Source organism: Balearica regulorum, chromosome 4 (genome assembly GCF_011004875.1).
Source record: "Balearica regulorum gibbericeps isolate bBalReg1 chromosome 4, bBalReg1.pri, whole genome shotgun sequence".
Lineage (NCBI taxonomy): Eukaryota > Metazoa > Chordata > Aves > Gruiformes > Gruidae > Balearica > Balearica regulorum.
The window spans coordinates 33,097,930-33,115,419 of record NC_046187.1 but is presented as its reverse complement, the minus strand read 5'-3'; the positions used below and the strand labels follow the sequence as shown (position 1 = coordinate 33,115,419).

General features: G+C 48.3%; 1 protein-coding gene across 3 annotated transcripts in view; it reads right to left on the bottom strand.

The window, feature by feature from the left end:
* Positions 1 to 124: 124 nt before the first annotated feature.
* Positions 125 to 17,490, bottom strand: part of MFHAS1 (multifunctional ROCO family signaling regulator 1) — a 34,700-nt gene continuing 17,334 nt past the window's right edge. The window contains exons 2-5 of one of the 3 annotated variants that reach the window (XR_012835286.1): positions 5,808 to 5,934; positions 3,885 to 4,315; positions 3,701 to 3,780; positions 125 to 2,324 (exon numbers count right to left, since the gene is read on the bottom strand). Coding sequence is in view for 1 of the 3 variants with exons in the window: in XM_010310336.2 (XP_010308638.2) it covers positions 4,312 to 4,315; positions 5,808 to 5,934 (131 nt within the window). In the remaining 2 variants the exon portion in view is untranslated. Of the gene's footprint in view, positions 2,325 to 3,700; positions 3,781 to 3,883; positions 4,316 to 5,807; positions 5,935 to 17,490 lie in introns of those variants that run through there. The other 2 variants (XR_012835285.1, XM_010310336.2) reach the window with 2 other exon arrangements.

Sequence of the window (17,490 nt, the reverse complement as noted above, 5' to 3'; positions counted from 1 at the left end):
CCTGGATTCAGAAACCCCCAGATCTGCGATCAGGCGCAGACCCTTCCAGAGGCAAGGCTCAAGGAGGCACTGGAAGAGGAAAAACAAATCAAACAGCCAGGCTTCCCCTTGAGATTGAGATCACTTTTATTTTCAGTTGTTTTGGTGAGGATGTGTGGGCGAGTGTGGGTCTGGTGCGTGTGCGTCTGGGCATGCATGTGTGTGTGCGCGCAGAGTCCTGCCCAGTGATGTAGATTACATGAATACCTGCAATTACAGTCCATGAACTGAGCCATGAAGCGCGTGATGAGTGCTACACCGAGGCCTGCTTGCTTGCCTCTTCTTGTGCTTACTGCAGTGCAGCATCTCCACCTCCCTGCACTGCCGTTCCAAGGGTGCCAGCCCAAGATCCCATCCAAAGGGCACGGGAGGAGCTGAGCTCCAGGATCGGGCTCTGCAGGAGTGAGCCGGTGGGTCTCCACCTCACTTAGTGAGCTCCTAAATACCATGTGCAGTTCCCTTTAGCACAACCATATCTGTCTCCTCACTATGAGGAGCCCCTACTGCTCGGAAAATTTTAACCACCTCAGAGGTACAAAGGGGAAGGGAACAGGGACCCCATGTAAACTCTGGTGCGACAGCACAGCCAAGCGCATCTTGGCTTCCTGGGAAAGCAGCACCCAAATGCACTATTGAGCTTTCACAGCCACCGTGGAACTATAGCATGGGGGATGCCGCAAGGGAAATGACCCATGCTTCTGCAGACCCCAGTCTCTCCCATCTGATTTCAGAGACCACAAGGCAGGTTAAATCCCAATCTGGTCTCTGCTTCTGTTTAAAGTTGAATCCCCCAAGCTCAGAGCAGAGACAGAATGCAGAAAGAACAGCATTGCCACAAAAGGGGACTAGTCAAATGCATCTCGGCCTTGTGGCAGTTGGAAACAGTCTTATTTCTGTGACCTTTCTGCCTTTAGCACAGTTAAAGCCGAGGTGTCACATCACCCAGAACCCTCTGCAGTTGCCAGAGGTCTCCAAGTACCCCTCCAAGCCCTAAGATGAGCTACATGTGCAGCATCACCATTTGGGCTCCCTCCCACTCTACCTCAACAGGTTTGTGTGCTGCTCAGGGACACGCAATTTCTCACATGTTACACAGACCCAGCAGAAGGCAAAGCTGCTATCCTGGGAGTTTCACTTGGACGGATGCAGGTTGGAATCCCAGGATTTGCTTCAGAGCATAACACAAGGTACTCCAGGACATGTTCCAGGTGCTGAAAGTCCTGCAGTGCAAAGCAACCTGCCAGCTCTGCTTCCAAACCTGTCTGCACCAGTTTCAGTAGGAAACCAACTGGTCAACAAACAAGGGGTCTGCAAACCAGTAAGCAAAACCAGCGCAGTCCTCTCGAGTGAAGTAGGCACCTAGTACCAGGAGATCCTCCTCCTATTCCAAAGAGGTTAAATTCACCATCAGCTCCGTGGGGAGACAATTGATGCCCCAGTCCTTTCTGCCTTCTTCATACTCTTTCAGTAAAGGCTGCACGGTGCTCTGCAGAGGCCTTAGTCACTCCTAACAGTTCAGTAACTATCCAAGCAGGGACAAGAACAGGAATACAATACATGCTCTGAACTTGGGTATCTCTGCTCTTAGGGCACTGCCTTCAAGCCCTCCTTCCTTGTGGCTTGCCCTATGAAAAATGACAGATCCTTCAAAAATATGGGGCCCTCATCCCTGGGGCTCAGGGACATTAAGTGGGGTCTAACAGGCAGGAGCTCCGTAAAGGGACACTGTGTGCAGAGGATTCCAGGATGAATCCTTAAAAGAGAGTGACAGCAAAATCAAAAGAACTATCAGCCACTTGGCTTGGTTCTCCTGCACAGATCTCCCACCTGGCAGTTGCAAAGGGGAGACATTTTTGAACTGCATAGAAAATTAAATGGCTTTTGCATATCAAAAAAATACAAATGAAAACACAGTTACACCAGTTACTAAACAGTGGGCGGATGAGTGATCACCATTTCATATTAAATAGACCCAACTAGACTGATCTCCATACTGCCACACTCCCAGCGTTACGGCTTCAGTGCACACAGCAGACTGAGTGCCTGCAAAGGCCAGGTAATGCCGTGCTCCCGCTGAGGTGGCAAGCCCCAGCAGGAGGGCTGCGGTCCCAAGGAGCAGGCTGTAAGACGTCTGCTCTGTCCTCTCGCTCCTTCAATGCTCACGCATCCCAGACCAGATGGGCACACTGGGAAACAGGCCTCCGGCTGGAAAAGGATTCCAGTTTGTGGTTTCTTTACAACGTGGTTTCCACGCAACGTCACAGCAACAAATCGCTAGTTTCTTCCTATGGAGAACGGAAAGAGAGAGGTGAGTAGCAGCACAGAGAGGAGAAGGCAGCTGCCCAGCACGGGAGGTGACAGTAGGGAATGCCTTAACCTAAGTTCTGACTATACCAGGGCCCTTCATGTCTCACGGGCAGCAAGACTTGGGACAAGGGTTTTTTCTAGGACTATTCCTGAGACCATTCAAAGATGTCACCTCCCTTCCGCTCCCTCCAGCCACCACAGCCAATTTCTAGTCCCCCATTTATCTACAACAATACAGAAGCACAATCAATTAATGCTTCTCACCGACATATGAAAGGTTCAAATGCCCACTGCCAACGGTGGTGGGTCAACACGTGAAATCTGAGCCCAAGCTCTCTCCCCAGCTGGAATGACACCCCAAAGAGATGCGAAGCTAACTGAGCTGCTAGCTTTTATTTGGCAGCTTTCTGCTCTGAAGTGAGGCACAACGGCTTGATTTCTTCCACCTGACGCCTGCAATCTCCCACTAGAGTGGTTCTGCCCTGCATTTCCCAGTATTAAGTTCCTGCAAAAGGGGCTATTTGCAGCCCTGCACACAAGGCTGGTATTTGAAGGACTAGAAGCCAGGGGAATGTCACCTGTGCAACAGCAGCACGTCCCAGCAGGATGCACGTCACTGCCCTGCACTGTTTGCAGGCCTGGCCAGCCCGCGTCCCAGTGAGGACTGCCTGGTGACCAGTGTCACCCATCCCAGGTCTGGGGGAAAGGGCCTTTGCCCCATGCCTGCCATCACAGTCCCAAGGGTGAAGAGCTGTACATTAACACAAGCTTTTTAAGTCCCTCATCTCTCAGACCTCCACCAGCACCTGATGAAGGGATCCTGGCTCTGGAAATGCTTGCCTCCTATTTGACTTACACTAAATCAAATATTTGCATGGAGCAGGACTCATACAGTCCAGTTATCAGGGCTCAGCTGTAGGGCACAAACTGACAGCACCATCTTACAAGCCCTCAAAACCACCTCATCAGGAGAGAAACCAGCACTGTGGTGCCAGTGCTCCGCCTGCCCTTTCCCACATCTGGCCCAGGGGAGAATGGCTGCCCACAAAGCATGGCTGCCAGGGCCAGCCCAAGGGGATCAGGGCCAGTTTGTACAACACAGCCACACATTGCTTCACTAGATCTCTGCACAAAGATGCCTGGGTGGCTTTGCTAGGAGGAGGACCCAGATCTAGGTTTCTCCTGCTCTACTGGCCACAATGCATGGAGAATAATAACACAATGGCAACTCCAGAGCATCTGGACGTGGCAGACCATGAGCTGTTGGGGGCTGGTGATAAGGAAGAAAGCGCAGATGCTGGGGGCACACTGACTGCCCTTCTTCCATCCCTGCATGATTACAACACATCCTTACCGCTTCATGGCATAGTGTATGTGAATGCACAAGGCAGGGAACATTTCCCAGCCTGCTTCTCCTCCTGCTCTGCCGGCCTGCTGTGTGGGACACAGCCAACTGTTTTGCACTGGAGCAATTTTAAAGGCTTCACAGCATCAACCCCCTCCCCGACAAAGCCTTGGCCAACTGCCACAAAACTCACTTGTCCAGGAACAAATCCAGGGAATCCCGCTACAGCTCATTTCAAGAGACTTTCCTTCAAGCAGGTCTGAATTAAATGGTACCAAGAACATTTTTACATTCATCATGAGATCCAAATGGGTTTTCAACACACGATCAATGGGTCCACAGAAACCTATCCCCAGTGCTTCCCCTCTGGCCAGCGGCCCTGCCATCTGCAGCAATCATTTTGCTTCATGCCTCGTTGGTGTCCCCGACCTCCAGGTGACTGCATCCGCTCCAGCCACAAGGCCCCCACCTGGGAGCTGCCCTCGCCCCACAGCGTTTCAGAGTCCAAAGTCCCATCGATCCCTGTCAGCATGCAACTCCACAACTGGACAGATGGGAGCACTGCAGAGCATCAGCCATGTTCTGCCTGGTGGAAAACCTTTGGCACCAGCACTGACGATTTATCTGGAAGAGGAAAGGATAAAGAAAAAGTAATGTAGCGTGAGCAGCAGGGTTCATAGTGCTTGTGATGAATAACCTAAGACACACAAATTTCTCTTGGCTTCTAAATAGGGAGGCTGAGGTCTTGAAAAGTAACACTGGCTTTTTTGAGAACACAAGTTTCCTGACAGCAGAGTGACTGTGAAACTGGGATGTAGTTGTTAGACACTGTGGAAGGCAGGCTGGAGGACAGGAGGACAAGTTCACAGGCATGGTCTGACAACACAATACAACAAAAATTGCAACCTCAGGTTAGAAATGTGCTGTGCCAAGTATACAGACAGGAGGACCAAATGAATAGACAGACTGCCCTGTTCAATATCAGGGTGACTACTTTGTTTTGGGCCCCAGGTGGGCATTTCACCTTCACACACAGCTCAAAAGTCACCCATCACTGAAGCTATTCTCTGGCAGGATGAGCGTTTTTTGGGGTGGAAGGGCAATGAACAGAGAGAAAACATCAAAGCTACTTTCAGATACTGAAGTGGAAGTAACAGGCATCCACATGCATCATGGCAGCAGCCACCAGCAAGACAGTCGGCTTGATCCTCTAAGCTCCCTGTCGAATTCTCTTGTGCCACTCCAAGGAGAGCAGGCCACGGCTGCATTTCTGTTCTGCAAGAAAACCTATGCGTCAAAAAGCCAAGGCACGGCTCCTTTTTGTGAGCGTTGTTCCACATTTGTTCCCACCACAACACAGGTCTGTTTTCCAAGCACATCCCCAACTCTGTGGAGTGAAGGACATGTAGGCTACACAGGAGGGCAGGGTTTCTGTCTGGAGGGACCTCACCAAGTTGGAGGAGAGGGCCAACTACAGTGCTGTGAAATTCAGCAAGGACAGGTACATAGCCTTACACCCCGAACATGACAAACCCATGCACCATCATAGCCTAGGGACCAGCTGGCTTGGGTTCCGGTGGAGAAGACATTGAAGGCAAGCCAGCAATGCATCTTTGTGGCAATGAAAGCCAACCTGTAATAAGGGAGACTCAGATGGGACAGAAGGAAAAAAAGTTCTGCCCCAGGAGAACAGTGTAACTCTAGAGTCCAGAAAGGTGGTGGCACCTCCATTCTTGGCAGTCATCAACCCTTGCCTATACAAAGTCCCAAGCAACCTGACCCAGCTGTGAGGGTGGCCCTGCTTGGAGCACGGGGTAGGCAGAGACCTCCTGAGGTCCCATCCTACCTAAACCTGACCATGATTGTATTATCTCCTGATCCGTCCTGCCTGCTATGCGTTTCTTGCATCTGCCACAACACAGCTCAGGAAACACCTCAACCGTATTTACTGTATTTCTTATCCTTTGAGTGGGCTGTCTATATTCACAAATAATTAGAACTGTCCCCAGGCTGTGGGGCTGCTACCTTCCAGAAAAACTGCTTAGTGAGGGCATGTTTTACGTAGGCTTTCTGGTGTGTACTGACAGGGGAATGGGGGTCTGCTTTCAGGTCTCACTTGGAACAAGGGCTGATCACAGTAGGAGTGGGGGGGTAAACCAAGGCAACATTAACTCGCTCGCTGCCGTTCTTGGGACAGATGATCTCCGTCAGTCCCTCAGGTCTCGGCTGACTCAGCAGTTCTCCTATGAATAAGGGAAAAGAAGGAAAACATTTAATCATCGGCAAGGCAGTTTTTGCAATTTTTGCTTTTAGTATGCTCTTCCCCTCCCTCTCCCCAAGTAAATATCCATGACCGATGCAAGTGAGCACTGCAAGAGGGCTTACTGGTCCTGCAACCCAAGCAGGTCTCATCCGCGTAACCATGGTGAATGTCCTGGTGATTACAGCTTGGAGACATGCTGCTCCACACAAACGCAACATCTGCCATCTTTCCTGTCTCTGCTTTGAATCACTGCACACAGACTTGAGAGCTCCTTAGGGATTCATAGCATCTAGATGGAGCCTAATGAGATGGAGGTTTTAGGAGTAGGTGTTTTAATTAGGCTTTGGGGGCAGATGGGATCCAGAAGTTTACCTTCAGTCTCCATGAAAGGGAAGAAGCTGACCTGTAGCATCAGCAGGATAATTGGTAGATAGATAAAGTTACAGATACAAGCCTTATTTTTCACATCTGCATACTATAGCCATCCACACCCACAAAGCAGCTGTCTGTCAGTTCAAGCAGAAGGATGCTACAAGAACCCTGCCAAAACTACCTTCTTCGGTATGAACCAGAAAGATGGTTTGAAAGCAGTGCCACAAACATGATTTTTGCATCACTTCAGTATTTCTCCTCTAAGAAATTCTAGGGAGGACCTCAAACCACCCCAGACAAGTGTGCTTGACCTTTTCTGAACCCGTATGTTACCTCCTGTTCCGTCCCTGAGCAACCATGCCCATTGCAGCTGTCCAGCCCATGCTCCAGTACTGTGATTTCTGAGCTGGAGAGACCCTGCTGTTCTGTGATGGCTGGCCAACCACAGGGTGTCTCTTTTAGCTACCAGAACAATATTTAGAAACAGGTAAAAACACTTGAGAGTATTCCCTAACACCCCTCTCCCTGGGTGCACTAGCCACTGCTGCCCTGGGACTGTTGCTGTGTCCTGTCAGGGCTCTGGGCCACACTATACTCTGCTGAGCATGCAGATCCCAGCTCGCAGCCGTCAGCTCTTCCCTAAAGGAGGCAATACCAGCTCTGCAAGTCAGTAGCAGCGGGGGGCTCTCCACCACATGGTATCCTTCTGCTAAATGAGTTGCATCATCTCCACTGTTCAAGTGCCAAGTTGGCAGCTCCCCACTGCTGGCACCCTTGCAGCATGTAGTCTAGGGCAAGATGCAGGTCAGCACAATGAGAGGGGAAAGGCAGGTGCTGAGATGTGCCCAGCTCCGAGGAACACTTCCCTAACAGCTCGCTCAGAACAGCTCAAGTTTCCTCCTGGCTCCACTCTACACGACTGGCCCCAGCAGGGCAGATTCCCCAGTCATGGACATGCCATCTCCTCAGCGTAGTCCAGTCACAGCTTAGACACCCAATAGCACCAGAAGCACCTCTTGACATCAGTCTGGCAGGTAGGATCTGCCCTCGAAGGCAATATGCGATGGCAGCATCCATGTCTAGCAAGGGCTCAATTCTTCTGCTGAGTGTGCCCACATCAGTGCCAAACAGCTCTACCCGAGGCAGAGGCACCACGCCACAACTAGCTTGTGCCAGCTAGATCAGTGACTTCCTTTAGAGAGGCAGGCCAGCTGTGAGCAGGCTGCAGCCACAGGTCCACACCAAACTCTCTGTACCCATCAATCAAGCAGCCACTGTGAGCTGTCCCCACTGCCACTAAAACACTCAAGACAGATGGATGGTCCTTGGACTCCCCTATTTTGAAATGCGCTTGCAATAAATTCCTCTGCTGTTAAAAAAAGAAAACCAGAAAAATGTTTCCCTGTGTCTAGCTGCGATTTACAGTGACAAGCACGCCAGGAAAACCAGAAAAGAAATCATGCTTCGAAGTACTGCCCAGCCTGTGCAGCAATGACACAACAGTCAGCCCCATCATGCTTGAAGCCCCGCAAATGCCGCTTCCCTCCTCTCCTCCTCACACTGTTTCTCTTCTCACTTTCATGAAAAAGCAGATCTAAACCCCCTTGGTTTTTTCCAAAGCAAGAACACATCATTTGATATCGTGACAACAGAGGGGAGGGCTTGGCAAGGAACATGCACACGCAGAGTTCCTCTTCAGACACGCCCCTCCCCTGGGGCCAGTAATTCCAGTTTGCCCCCATGGTCTGCAATCTGAATTCACATTTGGTTTGAATATCTACCCTCATCTCACACCCACACTCAAACCTGAAGTGGCAGAGCAGCTTTTAAGCCATGCAGACACGTCTCCCAAAACAGAAGAATCGTGATGGTATTTGCAATTCAAAGTTAAATCTGCAAGGCAGCGTCCTCAATTACGTGAGCTGTCACACATTGAAAGCAGTGTTGCATCCCTCAAGCACGTACGCCACAGGGCTCTGCGTCCCAGTGATTCCCAGGTTTCCAACCCCAGGTTGACTTCCAAACTGCAGTATTGCTAACAGTACTGAAAACATTGGCTCTGAAAGATGAGTCATAAAATCAGTGCACCATTATGCACTTTAAAGACAGGGCTAATATCCATTAGATCTTAAACGAGAGGACTGCAGTAAGACTAGTCTGTCTGCTTGAGCCTTCATTCCCATTTCCATCTCCCCACTTCAGGAATCCTTAAATGGAGACTGCTCAAGCAGAGGAGATTGCTGCAGGTTAAAATAGATGCTTGATTTGCAAGCAAACCCCTTCCTGCAGCTCTTCAGTCAACCCTCCTCTTCTTTGTGGCTTTACCTTTCCCTCTAGGTTGCCTCTGGGATAAAGCTTACCTCACTCTGTCCCCAGCCCCATCCACACCTTCTCCAGCCCCACTCCCATTTCCTGCTGACATACGTGCTGCTCCCCAGAAGAAAGACTTTTCTCACAGTTACTCCATGAGATACACCACGTACCAGCTGGACAGAAGGTCACCTGTGCATCCTTCCTATTCCTCCCCCCTCCAAGTTAAGGGATGTCCCACTGCCTTCCCACCACAGCATTCTCGTCCCCTTGTCTTTGCAAACTGCTCATCTTTGTTGCACAAGCTCATCACAGTGCCAAACCATGCATAACTATCTAAATCATGCGTCACATCACGGCTAAATAAAAGCCAGTGCAAATCACATTGCAATATTCAATCTTCAGAGCTGTAACAAACTAGCATTGAGACACTGCTTGGATGCAGCTCTCCAGGCCCAGAATCTCTTGGAGGTTTCAGAAACTTCACATTTCTATTCAGAAATGGTTCTAACTGCAGGAGATTAGAAATCTTCAGGGCTGCGGCAGGGTGGGAAAGACGAGATCAAATGAAGTATTGCACTGATACAAAAAGAAAAAGCTAAGTGCCTGGCAAGCGGTGGTGTTTGCTTGGTTTAACTGTAAGTTTAAATGTAGCTGGAGCAGCCCATATCTGCAGCACTTGTTCTCTCCCTATTTACAGACAAGCCAGTCTGTATTTTGATTGCACATTCCTTCATAAGCATGTCACAAATTTTACTGGAAACCTCAGTTCTGCCTGCCTCCTCTGAAAGGTTGCCTTGCAATAGCACACACACAAACCACGAAGCTTATCCTAGTCTCGACGTGGCCTTAGTTTTAATGTTAACTTCCACAGAAGCCACTAAGGTTTTAACCAAATCTCCAACTACTTTGTCTTAATGCTAAAGACTAACACAGTTGAGTTTTTGAAGAACAATCCCATCTTTGAGGAGACAAATCTGCATCACTGAGATTATTCAGCTGATCTGGGAGCATGAGTCCTATTGGCAAAGGCACTTTAATGCTGGGTACTGGCTGACCAAAGCCTGATTTTTAGATGCGTCTAAGTCCCAGTTCAGGTGCTAGCAGAGAGGCACCCACCAAGCCTGGTTGAAAGCACCTGCAAACAGACAGCAGATGCTTTAGAAGATGATGCTTTGCTGCCTCTCTATAATGGCACAAATGGTGCAGAGGAGTTGCATTTGTCCCATAGCCACCCTCCTGGTGTTTTGACACAGAAGCAGGTCTCCACAACTGGGTAAAATGTGCTGTGCAGCAAGCTAAGGCTGAGACACAAACTGAGACCCTTCCATGAAAACTACCACGGCTGATTCTGGCTGCAGCATAGGCTGGTTTGTAAACTGCCCCAGGCAGATGGGCCGAGCGAGTCACACTGCCCGCACCATTTAAAAGAAACCTGCTACACATGGGTGGTCACAGGCAAAGGTAGGAACAAACCTGCAGCCATGCCCAAAGCTCTACCAGAAGGTCCTGTTTCCCCTCAGCATTAGCCATCTCACCCGAAGCAGGTATTTCTATGTCAGCAAGATGTTCTTCGCTGCCGCTGTTTTATCCCAGAACAGACACGGGCATGGCCAACTTCGAGCCGCTTGCGCTGGGTTCCTGGGCCAGGTCAATGCCTGCAGCCCGCGAGGATAACTGCATGTGCCAGACAGAGCTCAACTGTGTATCGCCACTCAGTGCACAAGGAAGACATTTCTACCGCCATATATGCTCAGGAACACAAAAAAGCACCAGTGTACAACTTGGTCAAGTACAGAGTTAGGCACATTATTCCTTCCATCCTTGATTTACCGTGATTTGGGGAGGGATGCTTCCCTCAGAGCCCACGCCAGTGATCAGACCTAAGCATGCTGCAAAGCACACTTCACTGGCCTTTAGGAAATACCCGTGAAATGCCAGATACCCATGACAAATCAGAGAGTTAGGAGGGAGGCTGACAGCAAGAAAAGCGAGTACTTGCAGGAGTGTTCGGTTACTCCACGCTGGCAGCCAGACAAGTCCAGCTGTAAGCCTACTTGGCTGTCTAACAGAGAGAAGGGTTTTGCATGCAGGGAGGAAAAATCCCCCCGGAACATTTGCCTTCACACAGTTTCCATTGCCACGGCTGCACTAAGTGGCACAAGGTTCCCTGTTCATGTGTCAACAATCTGCAGCAAGGGCACAGGGGTGAAAGACTGCTCCAGTCTGCCATGCCTTCTCCTTTCTCTCAGAGCTGCCAGGAGAACGTATTTGCACAGTATCAGCCTGATGGTGCTTCTCATTTTCATACTGTCATTCCTGCTGTCAGGTTCTGGGTTCCACTGGGACAACCAGTAAGCAGTGGAGGAGCAGGACCCTGGCCCTGGCTCTGCAGTGCCGCTTCTCTCTCTTCAGTCTGCTTGGGACCTTGAAGACACATTGAATCATGACAGGGGCATGAGACAGGCAAAACCAAGCTGCTCCTACATCCTGCCCTGCCTCACTCCACCCCATGCCCCAGAGCTGCTCCAACCACATACCCACTGTTTTTTGCAGCCCCACTGCTCATTTGCTCTCCTACCCAAAATCCCTTCTCACTCTTCCTCCTTGCTGAAGGCTTTCAGATACCAGCCACTGCAAGTGGGGTTGGCAGGGGATGGACTTTACATCTCAGCCTCAACTGCTTTTCTGTCAAGCCTCCTTTGACTAATCTTTGCTTGTGGCATCTCTGCACAGCACTCAGCAGTCATGCCTTCAGAAAAGTGGAGAATAAAACATTTCAGCACTGCCTGTGTACCAAAAGAACGTGTCCTGTGCTCGTTTCCAACAGCTGTCAGAAAGCATGGCTCACAAGAGAGCCCCAGGTCCCAGGACACCCCTCTGCTTCGCATGCAGTCCTACCACCTTTCATCCATACAACTGCAAAGAGATAGGGGTTGGAGAAGCTACAGCTTCTCTGCCTGGCTGTTAGTTGTTTTGAGGTTCACCAGCTGGAGCACTTACACAATTAGATCAAACCTGTCACAGCACAGGATGAGTTGAATAGCCACGTGCACAGATTTCCCCCTCTGCTCTAAGCACAGGAAAATGCCCTGACACACTGAGACTCTGCAGCCAGCTCTACAGTAGATGAGAAATCTCTCAGGAGTCTTGGCAGAAGGAGGGGGAAGGAGATGGTGTCTTGTACCAGGCCTGCTTCTACTCCATGCCATTTAAATCTCATCTTCACCACTCTCCGCTTGGATGAAATGAATGAGTTGCTTCCTGCAAATGTTGCTGTGCATGACGCATAAGATTATTCTCAAGCACTGCGCACAGAAAATACTGCTCTGTATTGGTATGAATTTTTAATATGCTCCTCACAGCAGTGCCTGCATGTCACGCACAAAAATATTCCCCAGAAAGTTAGAACTCCACACTTTCCTTGATTTACTTCTGGAGTCCTAAACGACCTTATCTACCTGGCCTGCTTGGAGCAAGGGGTTGGATAGAGACCTCCCAGTTAGGACTTCATTCTCTTCTCACTTGACACTATTCTCCTGGCTGCAAACACAACAAAAATAAAGAAGCTGAAAGCAGAGACATAAAAGAGAGCAGGGCAGGGTGAAATCCACATTATCAACAGAAAGTTTCATGAGCCTCACACTGCACTCCTGGTTAAAGGACCTTAAAACTAGCAAACAAAACCAGCAACAAAAATCCAAGCCAGTAAAAGTGCCCCAGTGGGAGAGAGCACTGTGGAAAAAAGCAGCAGAGAAGAAAACTGTTGGTAAGTACTGATCAGAACAGCAGGCTGGTGAGCAGAGCCACCCGTCAGGCACAGCACATGCTCAAGAACAAATCAGCCTGGGATTAAATATAGTTTAAAAAGTAAAGGAAGGCTTAAAAACAAAAAAACAAAGCTTGCTCTAGAATTGCAGAGTGGGAAAGGTGGCCAGTTGCAAAGCTGGGACCAACCTGCTGAGATGAGTCCCCAAGACCAGAAGCTGAAAGCACAGAGAAAAGGATGTGGAGAGCAAGGAAGAGGGTTAGAGCTTTCCAAAATAAGCAAAAGGAACTGATGGCAATCTGCCATTTCTCCTTTGAAGGGTTCAAGACAAAAAACGTCAGCAATGACACCTTCCTTGAACACAGAGTAGTCTCCTATGGGTGCCCAGCTCCACTCCAGAGCATCAAAAGTGCCAGAGGGGCAGGCTCAGCCTTGGGGCTGCTGGCTGACACAAGCACCAGAGAGCTTTCCAGCTCTTGCATTCACAGCACCAGCTGCCTCTCGAGCCAGCACCTCATCTCTAGGACTCACAGCTCTGGACATATATATGGCTCACCTTAAATATTTCCCACAGCTGGCTGCACAGGAAAATGTTTTCCCAAGGCTCTTAATTCATGCCAGATGACAGAAAAAACAAAACAACCTCTGTGGTGGATCTCTTGGAAACAAGCAGGAGTGCTTTTCAGCTTGGAGCTGACAGGTCTAGGTCAAGCTTTGGGACCTAGACCCGCAGTTCCCCAGGCCAGGAACCCCAAACCTGCTGCAGAAGCCGTGCTGTGCTCAGCTCAAGCCCAAGCAGCTTTCCCCACTGCAGCTGAGATCAGACCTGCACTTTACACCCTACTCAAGGAGTTACCTGACTGATCACCCTGGCAGGAAGCCAGGGGCTGTACCAAAGGGTAAAGTGCTGTGCAAGGCCTGCCCAGGAGACACAAGGAGACAGATGCAGTACTTGGCAATCGCTACCTCTAATTTTAGCCACTCGGAAGGGGAGAGGTTACACAAAGACCAGCTAGAGACTGGAAGGCTTAAGGGGGTTAAACACCCTAGTCCTACCCCAAGTCATGACAGGGTCAGCTAGCTCTTAACCCCTCGCTGTCACAGCAGAAGAGGACATTGACACACCTCAGCAGCTGCAAAAGCTCTGGGGAAGTCTTTGGCACCGGACTGAGCATACCTGGGTGGAGAACTTGAGTGGAAAGCATTCTGGATGCTCAACTCAGCAGCCAAGGGAAGGTAATTATTCAAAATGCCAATTTAAATCTCATCCACTAATTGCCGCAACATGAGTTATCTGAGATCATCCCTTACCAGTGTGGCAATACAAGGTTTCCAAGTATAAAACTTGGAAAACTCTATGTTTATCCCAAAACATTAGTTAATTATCTTTTTCTCATGCACACAGAAGTTAATTATAGTTAGAATTGGAATTCGATCAAAAGCAAACCAAAAAACCCCACACATTCCCCAAACCACACAATTTGGTGCTTCCTATCTCCATACTCACAAACCAGAATGGAGAGCACAGTAGAAAATCACCAAAATAACTCCATCAAAATAACTCCAGGAGCAGTCATGAAGGTTTGATCCCTTCTGTCTCCTTCTGACACTACGAAACAAGCAGCTCATAGAAATAAAAGGCTGGTTGATATCTACATCATTCTTAAGCCAGTGTGGGTAGCTGATCTACCATCAGTGTGGCTCCATAATGCATGCAACATCTCTTTCCTCAACTCATGAAATACTGAGCACAGAGAACATTTATGCCAGGTAACACTGCGATCTCAGCAAAATACTTGCCATGAGGAGAGAAGGCTATGACTTTTGACATCCCCCTCCCCCAAAAAAGGATGAGGGAGGGATGAACATGGTGCCATTTCTCCACTCTATCCCATCAAATTCAATCTGTTTCAAATAGTATTTCAGCATGAGTAGCCTCCCTTGTCCACCTTCACCTCTACCTTTTCTGTTGGGCACTCCATCCTTCTCCCCGTGCAACAGGGAAGGTGGGAGCAAGCCACCTCCACCCATGAGTGACCAGAGCAGCACTGGAGAAACGAAGTGACCAAAAGGGACAAGTAAACAGCACAGCATAAAGGCTCAGGAAAATAAGAAGGAGCACTGGAGAAGAGTTGAAATAGAAAACAAAGCATCCTCCAAATTGCTGAATATTTTGCTGCCCTTCTAATATCTAAAAAGCTCCTTGAATTGGCAGGTTGCAACACAGCACTTTCAGATGACTGCAATACAAAGCCATGAAAAATTGATTTGCTTCATTAACATTTTAGGACCATATTAGCTAGAACGAAATTGACTGTCAAGGCATTTTAAGGGAGAGTCATGGTGTAATGAGCTCAGTGCGAATTATCCTCATCCCAGAATAGAAACAGGCCTGTCACTGAGTAACCAAGCCCAGAATCTACCTTTTGGTTATTTTTAATTCCACTCCTTCAGCCGTATCTGCCACGAGCACCTTCTCATTCTGCCAAGGCAAGGCACCAGCTGGAGATAAAGCTGCAGCCAGCCCCGACCTGTCTGCTCCCACCCAGATCACAACTGCACGCAGAGCATCCACCCGAATGCTAGACACTGCCAACTGCAGCCAGTCCAAACGGCAGCAATTCCCACCAGCTGTGAGCCCACCTTTCCAAACAGTAATTCCAAAGCTATGACACCCTCATCACAGAGAGATGCTGAGCCAACCCCTGCAGGGGGGCTTAAAAGACTCAGTGCTGTGGACTTCCAGCCTTACGAAACTGATGAGGAAGGGCCAAGTCTCAGCCTGTCCCTCTGCTAAATTCAGAGAATTAGGTAAGCCTGCAAGACATTTTTCCTCACAATAGTTTGGCTGTAGCATTGCACACAGAACTGGCTGATCATTTTTCTGCCTGCTCCAATGCAAGAACTAAGAAGCTTCGATGCAGGTACTGCAAGGTGCACTTGAAGAAAACCAAAGGAAGCAGACCGGCACCTGACACAGGCTGCAAACCCCCTGCTGCAAATCACTGTAGATTCAAGAAGCTCACCAGGGTTCGTGAAGAGATTGGACCAGTAACTAGCAAAGTGTCTTTAAGCACTACTAAAGAGACAAATACTTGTGCTGAAGATAGACAAAGGCTGGGAGAACACTTGGAACAGGTTTTTTTTTTCAGTTGGCTTGCTCCTTCCCTACAAGATGTCCACACGTGCCACAGCTGAAAGTAGGATCCTGGCTATGCAGCCCCTCTTCTGGAAAAAGCACTCAGCAAAGTCCAGCTGGGGAACAAAAGATGTGCACTTTCCCTTGTAGCAGCCTTTTATGTTCTGCCACAACAATACTTCTATTTTTTTATTATTTTTTTAACTTAACTGCCTTTCACCAGCCAAGAAAAAAAAAAAAGAACAAACCAAAACACACACGCAAGATTAAATAAACTCCTTCCTCGGTACAAGTAACTTGGCTCCCTAACTTGCTGTTGCCTTAGGGCCATTCCAAGGCTTCAGTGTGTTCAGCAAACAGAACTGGAGGGAGGTGTATTTTCAAACCTGCATGGTAAGTGTTCTCTTCCAGATAATAAGGTGAGATGCATACATGATACTCCTCTGAACAGCTATTTTGATCACTCCTAAACCACTCCCTGTTCAGCAGGACAACCATGGAGCCCACTTAAGCAAAGGAACAAATTTTATTTTTTTTCCCTTCATCATCATTGACCGATCTAAGGAGCGAAGTCTAAACACTAAGTCCCACTCATGCTCAAATGTGAAATCAAATAAGTGTTTTACCTGTTAATTGAACCAACTTGAACTCATCCGTCAAAGAAAGAGAGAAGTCTCATTTTAATCTATTACCATGACTTTCTGTTGAAGCCACTTTACTGTGGAATTTGATCTATGCATGTACATTACAGAATTTATTCTAGGCTTGTGCTTAATTGGAGGAAAATGCCTCCTTGGTGCTTCTCCTACAAAGCTACCCACTTTCTGCTAGTTAATAACTAACACCACACTACACACTGACTACAGGTATGGCATTAGCTGAATAGGAACCTGCAGGATCACAGAAGTTTCCTTAATTACAAGGGTATCAGATCTAACTTGCTTCTCTGCATATATTTTTTTCCCTTTATTTTTTCCTTCCATGAAACCAAAGTTTCATGAGTACATCCTTAGGTCAAATGTTTCTTCCTTGTGAGACAGAGCATGATGTAGATTTAGGTGAAGCTGTATGGCTGAAATCAGAGGAGGAGAGCACCGAGACCTGTGACCAACTCTCTTCTTGGTCTCATGGGTAAGGCTGGTGTCTTCTATAAAAGCACTGCTGGTGCACACAGCAGTGCCCAAGCAGCACTCAACAGAGCTCAGAGCCTGAGCTTCCCTATGCCAAGAGAGGTGGAGAATTGATTTTTATTTCCAATCATCTCCATTTGTTTGGTTTAAAGTATTTTTGTTATTACCAAAATAGCTGTCTTTGAAGTCTGAGTGAGCTGCTGGCTTTGCACTGCTCAATGGTCAAGAACAAAGCTCTGTCTGTTCTTTTACTATTAAGAGCTTTGCAAAATCTTTTTCTACTTGTCCCCTTTTCCAGAGGGGATGAAAACTAATCTTTTCCATCTTTTTTTTTTTTTTTTGCGGTGATTCCTCTGCATTTCCAATCATTTAACCATTCTTCTCTGAACCCTCTCATTGCCTAATATCTAAAGAGGTGACAACTGACAGCTGTAAATCAAGGCAATAACTAGCTTTTTCTTACAAACACCTTTTCCCTATGGGAAATTGCTTACTTACAGACTTCACATTATAGATTGTTTTACTACCTCTGCTGAAACCAATTCTTACTCCTTTTTATTCTGCCACTAGAACGCCTTCCAAAATTATAAGTCATGTGAGTTCAGAAACAATAGCTAAATGCCATCTGGTCTGGGGTTCTCAGTGCCCCCAAATAGACTGCAGCATCCATCTTTACTGTTTAAAAATCACTTTCACAGCAGTCACGTTTGCTACTGAAACAGAGAGAAGCCCTGGGGGCTGTAAAGAACTCATCAGCCTTCCAGGGAGGCAGGAGCATTGCCAGGAGAACATTTCACTCCTCCATCATCTCCTCTA